At 37.3% G+C, this 13,183-nt stretch overlaps 1 protein-coding gene across 1 annotated transcript; it reads left to right on the top strand.

The window, feature by feature from the left end:
• Positions 1 to 3,051: 3,051 nt before the first annotated feature.
• On the top strand, positions 3,052 to 4,100 carry LOC124898037. Its single transcript, XM_047411653.1, has 3 exons — positions 3,052 to 3,240; positions 3,646 to 3,759; positions 3,855 to 4,100. Exons 1-3 carry the CDS (start codon positions 3,052 to 3,054, stop codon positions 4,098 to 4,100), a joined length of 549 nt encoding a protein of 182 aa, XP_047267609.1.
• Positions 4,101 to 13,183: the final 9,083 nt, after the last annotated feature.

Genomic DNA, 13,183 nt, shown 5'->3' with positions numbered 1-13,183 from the left:
TGAAGTATACATATAATCATTACTATTATCGGTACACTTCCAATCGGTAATAATGGGGAATTCAAGCATTGTGAATTTGAGGATTTCCCCTTGTACCCAAACATGAAGCTCGTCTTTGTTATCCTACTGAATTTCAAGCATGAGTAGGCATTTTGAAATCTGTCTTATTCAGTTGCACCGTGGTAAATTCAGAAATATGCCAAAAATTGTATTTCTAAATGCTCCAATCACATCCTCTCCAAAATATTTCTTTATCTCTTCCCTAAAAGCACAGTTACATAAGCTCTCCATATGCAATGGATGCGGTGAGACTTTATCAATTCGGTATTTCATGCCCTGGAAAAAAAACATAACATAATTAGCTAACAGTTACTGATTGTATGATGGTCATTTATACTTTCATAACATAAATCAAACCAACATTAAACAATTGTTAGTCATGTATTGTAATACCCCGATCGTTTTTTAAGCCTAAATCTGTCTTTTGAGTGGATAGGGGTAGCTTCCAAAGTAACTGATATTTATATTGTAATGTATTTCTATAATTTCTAATTTCTATCATGTAGAGCATTGAATAATCTTTCTATCTATACCAATTTCATCAAAATCCGACATCGGACGAGGAAGTTATGGCCATTTTACTGAGCATTGTCAGAATCACCCAGATTTGACGGTCGATCTGGTGGACCGTCAAGTCCTTGGTGGACCGTCAAGTCCTTGGTGGACCATCAGTTTTCCCATCAAGCCAAGGAAGTAACCCCTTTTTTCTGGCCATTGTGCGACGGCCAAAATGGTGGGCCGCCAAAAATTTGACGGACCATCAAGAGAACCGTCAAGTCAAAGACAGAATGTCCCATTTCTGACCCCCGAGTGACGGATGATCTGGTGAACCATCTGTTTCCTGATGGATCATCACTTTGACAGTCACATCAAGGCAGAATGTCCCAGTTTTGTCACTCGAGTGACGGACGATCTGGTGGATCGTCAGTTGCTCTGACGGACCGTCAGTTCGACCATCACAAACCCCGATCAGCAATTAACTCTTTTTAAAAGGGCATTTTGGTTATTTTTGCCCCTTTTGGTCTTATATATATATATCCAAGTAGAGAAGAGTCATTCATTTTCTCTTCAATCTCTTCTAAGAAATATTTAGAGAACTAGGGTTTCACTTTTCCAAATCTAAATCATCTCCAAGAAATTCAAGAATCTTCCATAGATTTCTCCAAGTTGTTCAAGAATTAAGTTCCCCAAGTCAAAGACATCAAGAATCATAGCCTAAAAGTGTGACAAAATAATTTTCAATCAAGTATCTTATTCTCAAATTTATAATCCAAGGTATGTGGGGCTTGAACAAGAATATCCTTTCATTCTTGTGCCCAAAGAATTGATTTTTACTATGGGAATTTCATGATCTTTGCAAGTGGGTTTACGCCCAAATTACTTTATTGATGAATTACGAGATTTGAGTTGATTAAGTTTGTTATTATGATTTACTTACCATCATATTTCTTAAATTAAGGATTTATGCCATGAGATGCATATTGTTATTACGTATTGATGATTTCTAAATGATTTGAGATAAGTTTCATGATTCAAGCTTTTCTATGAAATGTTGATTATTGATATATATATTGATATTTGGGACTGAAAGTCAAGAATGAGTCTTTTGATGTCTTCCTAAAGTTTTGATATTTGACATGATTTGATGAGCAATACACTTGATGTTGAGAAAGATTATTTTGATTTTGAGTAGAGTTAGGAATCCACAGTTGTATATGATTTACAGATAAGATATATTTATGTTTTGGTCTCTATGATAGACCCATGAGTTGATATTGATTAAGGTATATTTCCTAACGCGTTTTGAGCTGAGTCTGGGAGGGGTATTTAGTATCAAGCGGGAAATATGGTATTTCTCCAAAACTACGTGCCATCGTAGGATTAATATTGATAATTGTGGGCCATAGTCCAAGTATGGGATTGTGATAACAAAATTGAGGTTGTACTCCCTGGCAAGAGTACGACGCTCCTGCTAATGTGGGGTTCTCTCGTTTGGAGGGCAAAACGTTGGACTCCATGCGGCTCACATGGTTTAGTTTATGTCAGTTATAAGAAACTCCCAAGTCCATAATGATCTAAGTTCCTTGAGTTACCGAGTCAGTCTAAGTCATGAGTCAAAGAGTTTGAGTTGAGTCCAATGATTTATAAGATTTATGAAGCATGTGTTATTATTGATGATTCAGGGAAATTATGTTTCAAAGAATTCAAGCAAAGAGAGTCATTATTGTCAGCATGCATGATTTTATTTTACATTTATGATATTATTTAAAAACGTTGCATACACCCCCACATACTCAATACATTCCCAAGTATTGATTTTCATACTCTTCTGTGTTCTATATTTCCTCGTGATGTAGGTTTAGGTGCTCAGTCTTAGCAGCGACGGTGATCTTCGAGTACCTTCATCTACATTTCTGTAGTTGGTGAGTCCTCATGGTTCGAGGACCTATGTCCCTAATTTTGTCTTATTAATAGATGGTTGTTCCCTTTCAGTTCAGTACGAGTCAGTTGGGGAATTTGTCTCAATGGCTCCTCAGTCTTATGTAGTAGAGGCTTTGTCAGACTAGAGTACCAGTATGTATAGAATTTCAGTATTGTTTGTACAGGACAGTATTTCTTTGTATTCCAGTATGTTCATGACATGATTATTCTTTCTTATTACAGCGTGATTATTGTCATACTGAGTTATAGAAGTGAAGATAGGCTTAGATGGTTAGATTGAGGCCGCGTGTGGCCTTAAGCACCGTGTGACATTCCAGGATGGGATCTTGGGGCGTTACAAGCTTGGTATCAGAGCCTAAGTTCAAAGAGTCCTAGGGAGTCTGACAAGCCACGTCACTTAGAGTCTTGATCATCGGTGTGTAGCGCGCCACATCTATGAGCAAGAGGCTACAGGATGTTTTAGTAAAAAGTCATTTCTTTCTTTCAGAAGTTGATCGTGCCTATGACTGTTTCTCTCTGCTATTAATTCATGCTCTCTTATGATAGAAAATGCCTCCTCGTAGAGCTCGCAAAAATAATGAACGACCTCAACCCGTTGATCCTTTAGGTGACACAGTGTCCTATGCTGAATACCAGGCAGTTTTTCAAGCGCTAGCCCAGGCAGTTACCGCCAATGCTCAGGACAATGTTCAGGCCGCAGTTCCACCTCCACAAGAAGGTAATTCAGTGGCAGCTCAGGTTCGTAATTTTATACGGACAAATCCGCCAGAGTCTTATGGGTCAAGGGTAGGTGAGGACCCACAGATGTATCTTAATAAGGTGAAGAAGATCACCCAAATTATGCATGTAATAGAAGAAGAAAGCGTGGAGTTAGCTTCCTATCGCTTGAAACATGTTGCTTATGATTGGGTGGAGATGTGGAGGAAGAGTAGAGGGGAGGATGCCACTCCCATGACTTGGCAGTTGTTCCATGATGCGTTCTTAGACCGATTTTTTCCCCCTAAGCTGAGGGAAGCGAAGATAGAATAATTTATGAACTTGAGACAGGGCTCCATGATAGTTAAGAAATATTGTCATAAGTTCAATCAATTATCTAAGTATGCTCCCGGTATAATGGTTGATTCTAGAACTAGTATGAGTAAGTTTTTGGCTGGTGTATCTGGTTATGATGTGAAAGAGTATAGGTCTTCTATGCTTAATAGGGACATGGACCTTTCTAGATTAATGATACATGCCCAGCAGATTGAGGCGGATAAGGTAAAAGAGAGAGAGAGAGAGAGAGAGGGAATAAGAGAGTTGATCAGAGGCAGGGGTATGATCAGACTAGATTTTGTAGAGGGAATTGCCCTTAGTCCCAGAACCGTTCACTTGTGCCAGTGCCTTCATCAGCCAGTGCTCCCTTATTCAGAATCAGGCAGGAGCAGGGTAATAGGTCTACTATGTCCAGGTCCCAGGACAGTGTGAGTAACAAACCTCATTCTCCCCTATATCTGAAGTCCGGTAGGGACCATCCTGGTGAGTGCTTAGTTGATCGGAGGGGTTGTTTTGGTTGCGGTAATTTGGGCCACAGATTCAGAGATTGCCCATATGCCAAATAGGGGAGTTGTGATGTTCGTCCCCAGAGTCAGGCTATTAGTGCTCCAGCCCTTTTAGTTTGCCCTACTCCTCCTCAGGGTGCCTCGTCTAGTACTGCAAGTGGTCAACGCCAAAGTCGCTTTTATGCTATACCACCCCGCCAGAAGCAAAAGGATTCACCAGATGTTGTTACTGATACGCTTTATGTATTTTATTTTGATGTGTATGTATTGATGGACCTTGGGTCAAGTCTTTCTTATATGACTCCGTTGGTGGCTGTGAATTTTGAAATTAGTGTTGAAAAGATTCCTGAGCCTTTTCTAGTTTCTACACTAATGGGTGAATATGTTATTGCTAAGCAAGTGTATAAGAAGTGTCCTATCACTGTCCTTAACAGAATCATGTTTGCAGACTTGATTAAGCTAGACATGGTTGATTTTGACATTATTCTAGGTATGGATTGGCTTCACTCTTGCTATGTGTCTATAGACTGTCGTACCCGAGTAGTCAAGTTTCAATTTTCCAATGAGCTAGTTTTTGAGTGGTCCAGAAATTCTGTAGCTCCCAAGAGTCATTTTACATCCTACATTTAAGCCAGGAAATTCATATCTAAGGGTTATATCTATCATTTGGTTCGAGTTAAACACACTGAGTCTGAGACTTTGACTATTCAGTCTATAAGTGTTGTCAATAAGTTTCTTAATATTTTCCCGGAAGATCTTCCAGGGGTACTTCCCAATAGAGAGATAGAATTTGGGATTGATCTTCTTCCCGATACGCAGCCTATTTTTATTCCTCCATATCGTATGACCCACGCAGAACTTAAGGAGTTGAAAGAGAAATTCATATATCTTCTAGATAAGGGTTTCACAAGGCCCAGTGTGTCTCCGTGGGGCGCACCCATTCTATTTGTGCAAAAGAAAGATGGTTCATTATGCATATGCATCGACTATCATCAGCTCAACAAGGTCACAGTCAAGAACAAGTACCCTCTTCCCAGGATTGATGACCTGTTTGATCAGCTGCAAGGTGCCAGTTATTTCTCGAAAATAGATTTGAGATTCGGCTATCACCAACTTAAAGTCAGAGAGCGTGATATTCCAAAGACAACTTTCCGCACCTGTTATGGTCATTTTGAATTCCTGGCCATATCTTTCGGCTAACAAACACCCCAGCAGCTTTTATGGACCTTATGAATGGGGTGTTCAGACAGTACCTGGATATGTTTTTTATTATATTCATAGATGATATTCTTGTGTACTTCCAAAATAAAAACGACCATGCAGATCATCTTCGAATTGTCTTGCAGACCCTTAGAGAACATCCATTGTTTGCTAAATTTAGCAAGTGTGAATTTTGGCTAGGGCGTTGCCTTCCTGGGTCATATTGTTTCTTTTGAAGGTATTCGAGTTGATCCTTGAAAGGTAGAAGCTGTGAAAAATTATCCTAGACCTATCTCTCCATCTGATATTAGGAGTTTCTTGGGCCTAGATGGTTACTACCGTCGTTTTGTGGAAGGTTTTTCTTCTATTGCTTCTTTTTTAACCCGGTTAACCCAAAAAAAATTTAAATTCCTGTGGTCAGATTCCTGTGAGAAGAGTTTTCAGGAGTTGAAGACTCGACTCACTTCAGCCCCTATGATGACCCTGCCTAATGGTGTAGATGATTTTGCAGTGTGTTATGATACTTCGAGAGTTGGTTTGGGGTGCGTGTTGATGCAGAAAGGTAAGCTTATAGCCTATGCCTCCCAACAGTTTAAACCGCATGAGAAGAACTCATGATCTTAAATTAGCTGTTGTGGTTTTTCCTTACAAATCTGGAGACACTACTTGTACGGTGTTCATGTTGATATCTTTATGGATTACAAGAGTTTCCAGTATGTGTTTACTCAGAGAGAGTTGAATCTTCAACAGAGGGGATGGTTGGAATTGCTAAAGGACTGATATGAATGTGTTGTATTACCCGAGAAGGCCAATGTAGTGGCAGATGCCCTTAGTAGATTATCCATGGGCAGTGTAGCGCATATAAAAGAAGATAAGAAAGATTTAGCCCGGAAGTGCATTGTTTGGCTAGGTTAGGTGTTAGATTGCTTGACTCAGCTGAGGGTAATGTTTGGGTTTAAAGTAGTTCTTAATCTTCCTAGTTTCGGAAGTGAAGGGGAAGAAGGATATGGATTCTCGTTTGGTTGAACTGAAAGGGTCCATCAAAGACCAAAAGATGAAGGTTTTCTCCCAAGAGGGAGATGGTGTATTGACATTTTAGAATAGATTGTGTGTGCCTAATGTTGATGATTTAAGGGAGAGAATTATGGCTGAAATGCATGGCGCGCGATACTCTATTCATCCCGGTGCTACCAAGATATACCACGATTTGCGGGAAATTTATTGGTGCAATGGTATGAAAAAGGATATAGCGAAGTTCGTACAAAAGTGTTCAACTTGCCAACAAGTTAAGATAGAGCACCAAAGACCCTATGGGATGATGCAAGAATTTAGCATTCCTACATGGAAGTGGGAAGAGGTGAACATGGATTTCTTCACCAATTTACCTCTTTCTCGTCATCATCATGATTCTATTTAGGTCATTGTAGATAGGTTGACTAAGTCCGCGCATTTCCTGCCAGTCTATACATCTTTCACCACTGAGGACTATGCTAAGCTGTACCCCTAAGAGTTAGTCAGGTTGTATGGAGTTTCGTTGTCTATCATCTTCGATAGAGGTACTCAATTTACTTCTCAATTTTGGAAATCCTTCCAGAAGGGTCTTGGCACCCAAGTTTATCTTAGCTCCGATTTTCATCCACATACAGACGGTCAGGCTAAGAGGACTATCCAGACTTTGGAGGATATGTTAAGAGCATGTGTTCTTGATTTCAAAGGGAGTTGGGATGAACATTTGTCATTGATTGAATTTGCGTATAACAACAGTTTTCATGCTAGCATTAGAATGGCTTCATTTGAGGCTTTGCATGGTCGGGGGTGTAGATCACCCATAGGTTGGTTTGAAGTAGGTGAGGCTGCCATGATTGGACCTGATGTTGTGTCGAGGCTATGGAGAAATTTAAGTTGATTTGGTAGATATTGAAGACAGCCCAGAGTCGTCAAAATTTGTATGCAGATATGATGAAAAGAGCTCTTGAGTTTGAAGTTGATGATTTGGTGTACTTGAAAATTTCGCCCATGAAAGGGGTGAAGAGATTTAGAAGGAAAGGGAAGCTTAGTCCCCATTATGTTAGCCCTTATAGAGTGTTGAATCGTGTTGGGAAAGCAGCTTATGAGATTGAGTTGCCTGCAGAGTTGTCAACTGTCCACCCTGTCTTCCACATTTCAATGCTCAAGAAGCACATTGGTGACTCTGTTGTTGTTGATCCGTCAGAAAGCTTTGATGTTCAGCATAGCCTTTCATATGATAAAGTTCCAGTCGAGATCTTAGATTATCAAGTCCTAAAACTAAAGAACAGAAAAGTTCCCTTGGTTAAAGTTTTATGGCGAAATCAATCAGTCGAGGGAGCTACTTGGGAAGCTAAAGCAGATATGCAATCCAAGTACCCTCATCTCTTCTCCATGAGTTCAAATCAAGCCTAAGGTACTATTCTTCCTCAATTCAGTTGTGCATTCATTTATATGGTTACTCTCTCTATGATTCGTGCATTCTGTTCAGTACCCAAAAGTTTAAAGTAAAGTAAGCCCTTCGAATGGGACGTTCCAGATGTGTGTCCTCATTTTTCTCTTGTTCTTGACCTATCTGGCAACATTCGAGGACAAATGTTTCCAAGGGGAAGATATTGTAATACTCCAATCGTTCCTTAGGCCTAAATCTATCTTTTGAGTGGATAGGGGTGGCTTCCAAAGTGATTGATGTTTATATTATGTTTTATTTCTCTAATTTCTACTTTTTATCATGTAGAGCATTGAATAAGATTTCCATCGATACCAATTTCATCAAAATCCGACATCGGACGAGGAAGTTATGGCCATTTTACTGAGCGTTGTCGGAATCGCCCAGGTTTGACAGTCGATCTGGTGGACCGTCAAGTCCTTGGCGGACTGTTAGTTGTCCCGTCAAGCCAAGTCAGTAACCCCTTTTTTCTGGCCATCGTGCGACGGCCAAAATGGTGGGCCGCCAAAAATTTAATGAACCATCAAGAGGACCCTCAAGTTGAGGCAGAATATCCCATTTCTGACCCCCAAGTGACGGATGATCTAGTGGACAGTCAGTTTCCTAATGGATCATTACTTAGACCGTCACGTCGAGGCAGAATGTCCCAGTTGCTCTGACGAACCGTCAGTTCGACCGTCACAGTCCCCGATCAGCAATTTTCAACTCTTTTTAAAAGGGAATTTTAGTCATTTCCGCCCCTTTTGGTCTTATATATATATCCAAGTAGAGAAGAGTCATTCATTTTCTCTTCAATCTCTTCTAAGAAACATTTAGAGAACTAGGTTGTCTCTTTTCCAAATCCAAATCATCTTCAAGAAATTCAAGAATCTTCCATAGATTTCTCCAAGTTGTTCAAGAATTAAGTTCCCCAAGTCAAAGCCATCAAGAATCTTAGAAATAAGTTCCAATCAAGTCTCTTATTCTCAAATTTATAATCCAAGATATGTGGGGCTTGAACAAGAATATCCTTTCATTCTTGTGCCCAAAGAATTGATTTTTACTATGGGAATTTCATGATCTTTGCAAGTGGGTTTACGCCCAAATTACTTTATTGATGAATTACGAGATTTGAGTTGATTAAGTTTGTTATTATGATTTATTTACCATCATATTTCTTAAATTGACGATTTATGCCATGAGATGCATATTGTTATTACATATTGATGATTTCTAAATGATTTGAGATAAGTTTCATAATTCAAGCTTTTCTATGAAATGTTGATTATTGAATATATATATTGATATTTGGGACTGAAAGTCAAGAATGAGTCTTTTGATGTCTTCCTAAAGTTTTGACATTTAACATGATTTGATGAGCAATACACTTGATGTTGAGAAAGATTGTTTTGATTTTGAGTTGAGTTAGGAATCTACAGTTGTATATGATTTACAGATGAGATATATTTATGTTTTGGTCTCTATGATAGACCCATGAGTTGATATTGATTAAGGTGGATTTCCTAACGCGTTCTGAGCAGAGTCTGGGAGGAGTATTTAGCACCGAGCGAGAAATATGGTGTTTTTCCAAAACTACGTGCCACCATAGGATTGATATTGATAATTGTGGGCCAGAGGCCGAGTATGAGATTGTGCTAACGAGATTGAGGTTGTACTCCCTGGCAAGAGTACGACGCTCCCGCCAATGTGGGGTTCTCCTTAGGAGGTCAAAACTTTGGACTCCATACGGCTCACATGGTTTAGTTTATGTCGGTTATAAGAAACTCCCAAGTCCATAATGATCTAAGCTCCTTGAGTTACCGAGTCAGTCTAAGTCATGATTCAAAGAGTTTGAGTTGAGTCCAATGATTTATGAGATTTATGAAGCACGTATTATTATTGATGTTTTATGGAAATTATGTTTCAGGGAATTCAAGCGAAGAGAGTCATTATTGTCAGCATGCATGATTTTATTTTATATCTATAATATTATTTAAAAATGTTGCATACACCCCCACATACTCAGTACATTCCCAAGTACTGATTCCCATACTCGTCTGTGTTCTATATTTCCTCGTGATGTAGGTTCAGGTGCTCAGTCTCAGCAGCGACAGTGATCTTCGAGTACCTTCATCTATATTTCTGCAATTGGTGAGTCCTCATGCTTCGAGGACCTATGTCCCTTATTTTGTCTTATGAATAGATGGTTGTTGCCTTTCAGTTCAGTACGAGTCAGTTGGGGAATCTGTCCCATTGGCTCCTCAGTCTTATGTAGTAGAGGCTTTGTCAGACTAGAGTACCAGTATGTACAGAATTTCAGTATTTTGTTTGTACAGGACAGTATTTCTTTGTATTCCAGTATGTTCATGACATGATTATTCTTCCTTATTACAGCGTCATTATTGTCATAGTGAGTTATAGAAGTGAAGACAGGCTTAGAGGGTTAGCTTGAGGTCGCGTGTGGCCTTAAGCACCGAGTAATGTCCCGGGATGGGATCTTGGGGCGTTACATGTATGAGGGTAACTTATAACTGTACAAGTAAACTGTTTAAATGTATAATAAATACAATCCAATACATACACTACATTAACACATGTATAAGGTTAACTTGTACATCTCAAAATTAATATTATCTGTTAAACATGTATGATGGTTACTTATTCATTAACTAAATCAAACCCACATTAAACAACTATTAGTCATGTATGAGGGTTATTTATACATTGACATTTAAGTTGTTTAATGTATAATAAAATCCAACACTAACCATTCTATCGATACACATGTATGATGGTTACTTATACATCTAACAAATTTTTATTATACTTAAAAAGAAACTACATCTAAACATGTATGAGGGTAACTTATACACATAAAATTTTCAAAGAGTAGCATAATTAAACAACATATACAAATGTATGATGATTATGTATACATCTAACAATTTATATCAGACCAAAACATAAACAAAAACTACACATGTATGAGGGTAACTTTTACATTTCAAAAATTAATATCAACTTTATTAGAAAGTATAACCTTTAGAATAATATTTCAGAACAACTATATTATACATTCCTGTGATGAAACACTAATGTATTGTGTCTTATTATACATATGTCAAATTATACATACACTCATAATAAATACCTTCGGCAGATGTGGTCGGTCGGAATCATCAAATTTCTTTTTACTTGCTTTTGAAGTTGACTTCTTCGATTTAGAAGCAGCCTTATCCCTCAATTTCTTCATTGTAACGGGGTCGTTTCTGTGCTTTGAACGATTCTCTGCCCAATCAGTATCTTGTTCATCAAGTGTAGCAGGTACAAATCCAAGTGGAATATCTTCTACAGTTACATCTAACTGAGTAATTCCTAAACTAAAACTTGGAGGATTATCCATTACCAATTAACATTATTTTAACTTAACAGTATTGTTATATCGAACTACAAAACAAGAAAATTAAAGATCTAACTTGTACCATATGAAAAATAACAAAAAAATGAACTACTTAACTTGAATAAGATTGAACAATACTATAATTTGAACATGCAAAACAAAATCAAAAACGAAAAACCCCTGAATTGGTAAAGTTGAAAAAAAAATTAATGAAATACAATATTAAAAATAATTAACTGTTAAATAACTTACAATAACCACAAATAGAGGTTACTTCAAGTATGCCATAAAAGAGGGATTTAAAAAATAGAGTAAAAATCAGCTTGATAATGGGAGCATTAGGGAGTAAAAGACGGAAGCCAAAAATCAGTTGTTACATGTATAATATCGAGGAGAGAGAAATTACCAAATAAAGGAATTTTTGTAATTATTATAGAATTTGTGTAATTACTTTACCAATTAGGGATTTTATGTAATTATGTAACTTATATTTGTGTATATCTGTAATTTTTAGGAGAAAAACAACTAAGGCTTCAAAAAAAAACTCAAAAAAAAAGAGACAACAAGAGCGTAAGTCCTGTTTAGTTAGCCTAGCTAAACGGGGCCACATGAATGACTGTCATAACTGGCCAATATCACTCCCGAGCAGAGGGTCCATAGGCTCCACCTCGTCTCAGCCCAGCCCATTCTATCTAATTGGGCTTGGACTCCCTAAGACCTTGAAGCTAACTGTTTAGGAGCCCATATCTCTGTGGAAATGGTCTGGGGACTTTCCTGGGCCCTCGCCCACCACAATGGATGGACCTCGACCCATTCACATCGTCTTGCAGTCAAAATGGTAGCTAGACACACACACAAGTCTTAAAAAGAAAACAAAAGCTGTAAAATGCACGATGTGGGAATTTTGTTTGTTTTAAGTAATTGCGTGACTATATCTCTTCATGAAGGGTTTTAAGTCCTCTTTTTTTTCTATGTAGTTCATGGGTTGTTTGATATACGGGATGAAATAAGTAGGATATTTCAACGTACATAATATTTGATGGAATTATTTCATCTCACCTTTCATATGAGGTAGTAATCCTACCATATTAGTATAAATGGTGGGATAAAATAGTACTAGAATTAGCTAATACCTCATCCCTGAATATTGGTCTTTTAGTATAGTGTCCTCATCCAAATTTAATTTGCTCCAAAACAAGTTACTTCAATCATTTCAGATTCATTGAGAATTATCAAAAAATCAATTGAATTTAGTGTGTTTGGCTCCTTCCGCCACAAGTTTTTGTGTAGTTTTTACTTTGAAGTTTCAAGAACATCAATTTTCAGATGTTACAAGTGAAAACAAGAAGATAATCGAAGGAAAATCTATTGGAAAAAATAAAAAAAGTATGCACTAAACTCTTGCTATGCGTGAAACTCGTAGAAGAGTAGAAATTATAGTCGAATCAATCTCAGGGGCAGCTCTACCTTGTAAGAAAATAGGCGCCCGCCTTAGGCTCCCAAATTTGAGGACCTCATTTTTTATAATAATATATAGAGATTTTTAAAAAAAAAAAAAAGAATATTATTTATATAAAAAATGATTTTTTTTTAGGCAAAATGACCTTCTAGACCCTTGTACTATGTCGGTTTTGTAAGTTGGACACTTCTACTTACATGTTTGTCATCTGGACCCCTGAACCCACTAAAAAACAATATTTTAAACCCTTTTTTGGTGAGTGTAACACACTTTTCCCCACGTTAGCTGCCACGTCAACTGTCACGCCTGACACGTCTGTCACGTCATTTAAAAAAATAAAAATAAATAAAAAGTATTACATTAAATTCCAAGTCATTTTTAAAATACTACATAACAAATTAAATATTATTTTTAATTTAATTAAATACGAAAAATTTATAAATTGTAGAAAAATTTGAATAATCATGTTTTTATTTTAGCTCACAAATTAAACATCAAATCCATTCCAAATAATTAAAATTCTTCTCCAACTAATTTAAATTTTTAACTATAAATTCATATATACAAACATAATAAATTTTTTGTTTTTAAATTTGAATATTTTTAACAAATTCACAAAAATTTTAATTTTTTTCAAGCGAAATTCACTA

The sequence above is a fragment of the Capsicum annuum genome, chromosome 4 (genome assembly GCF_002878395.1).
Source record: "Capsicum annuum cultivar UCD-10X-F1 chromosome 4, UCD10Xv1.1, whole genome shotgun sequence".
NCBI classification, from domain to species: Eukaryota; Viridiplantae; Streptophyta; class Magnoliopsida; order Solanales; family Solanaceae; genus Capsicum; species Capsicum annuum.
The sequence above is the reverse complement of the archived record's forward strand: the minus strand, read 5'-3'. Positions and strand labels throughout refer to the sequence as shown.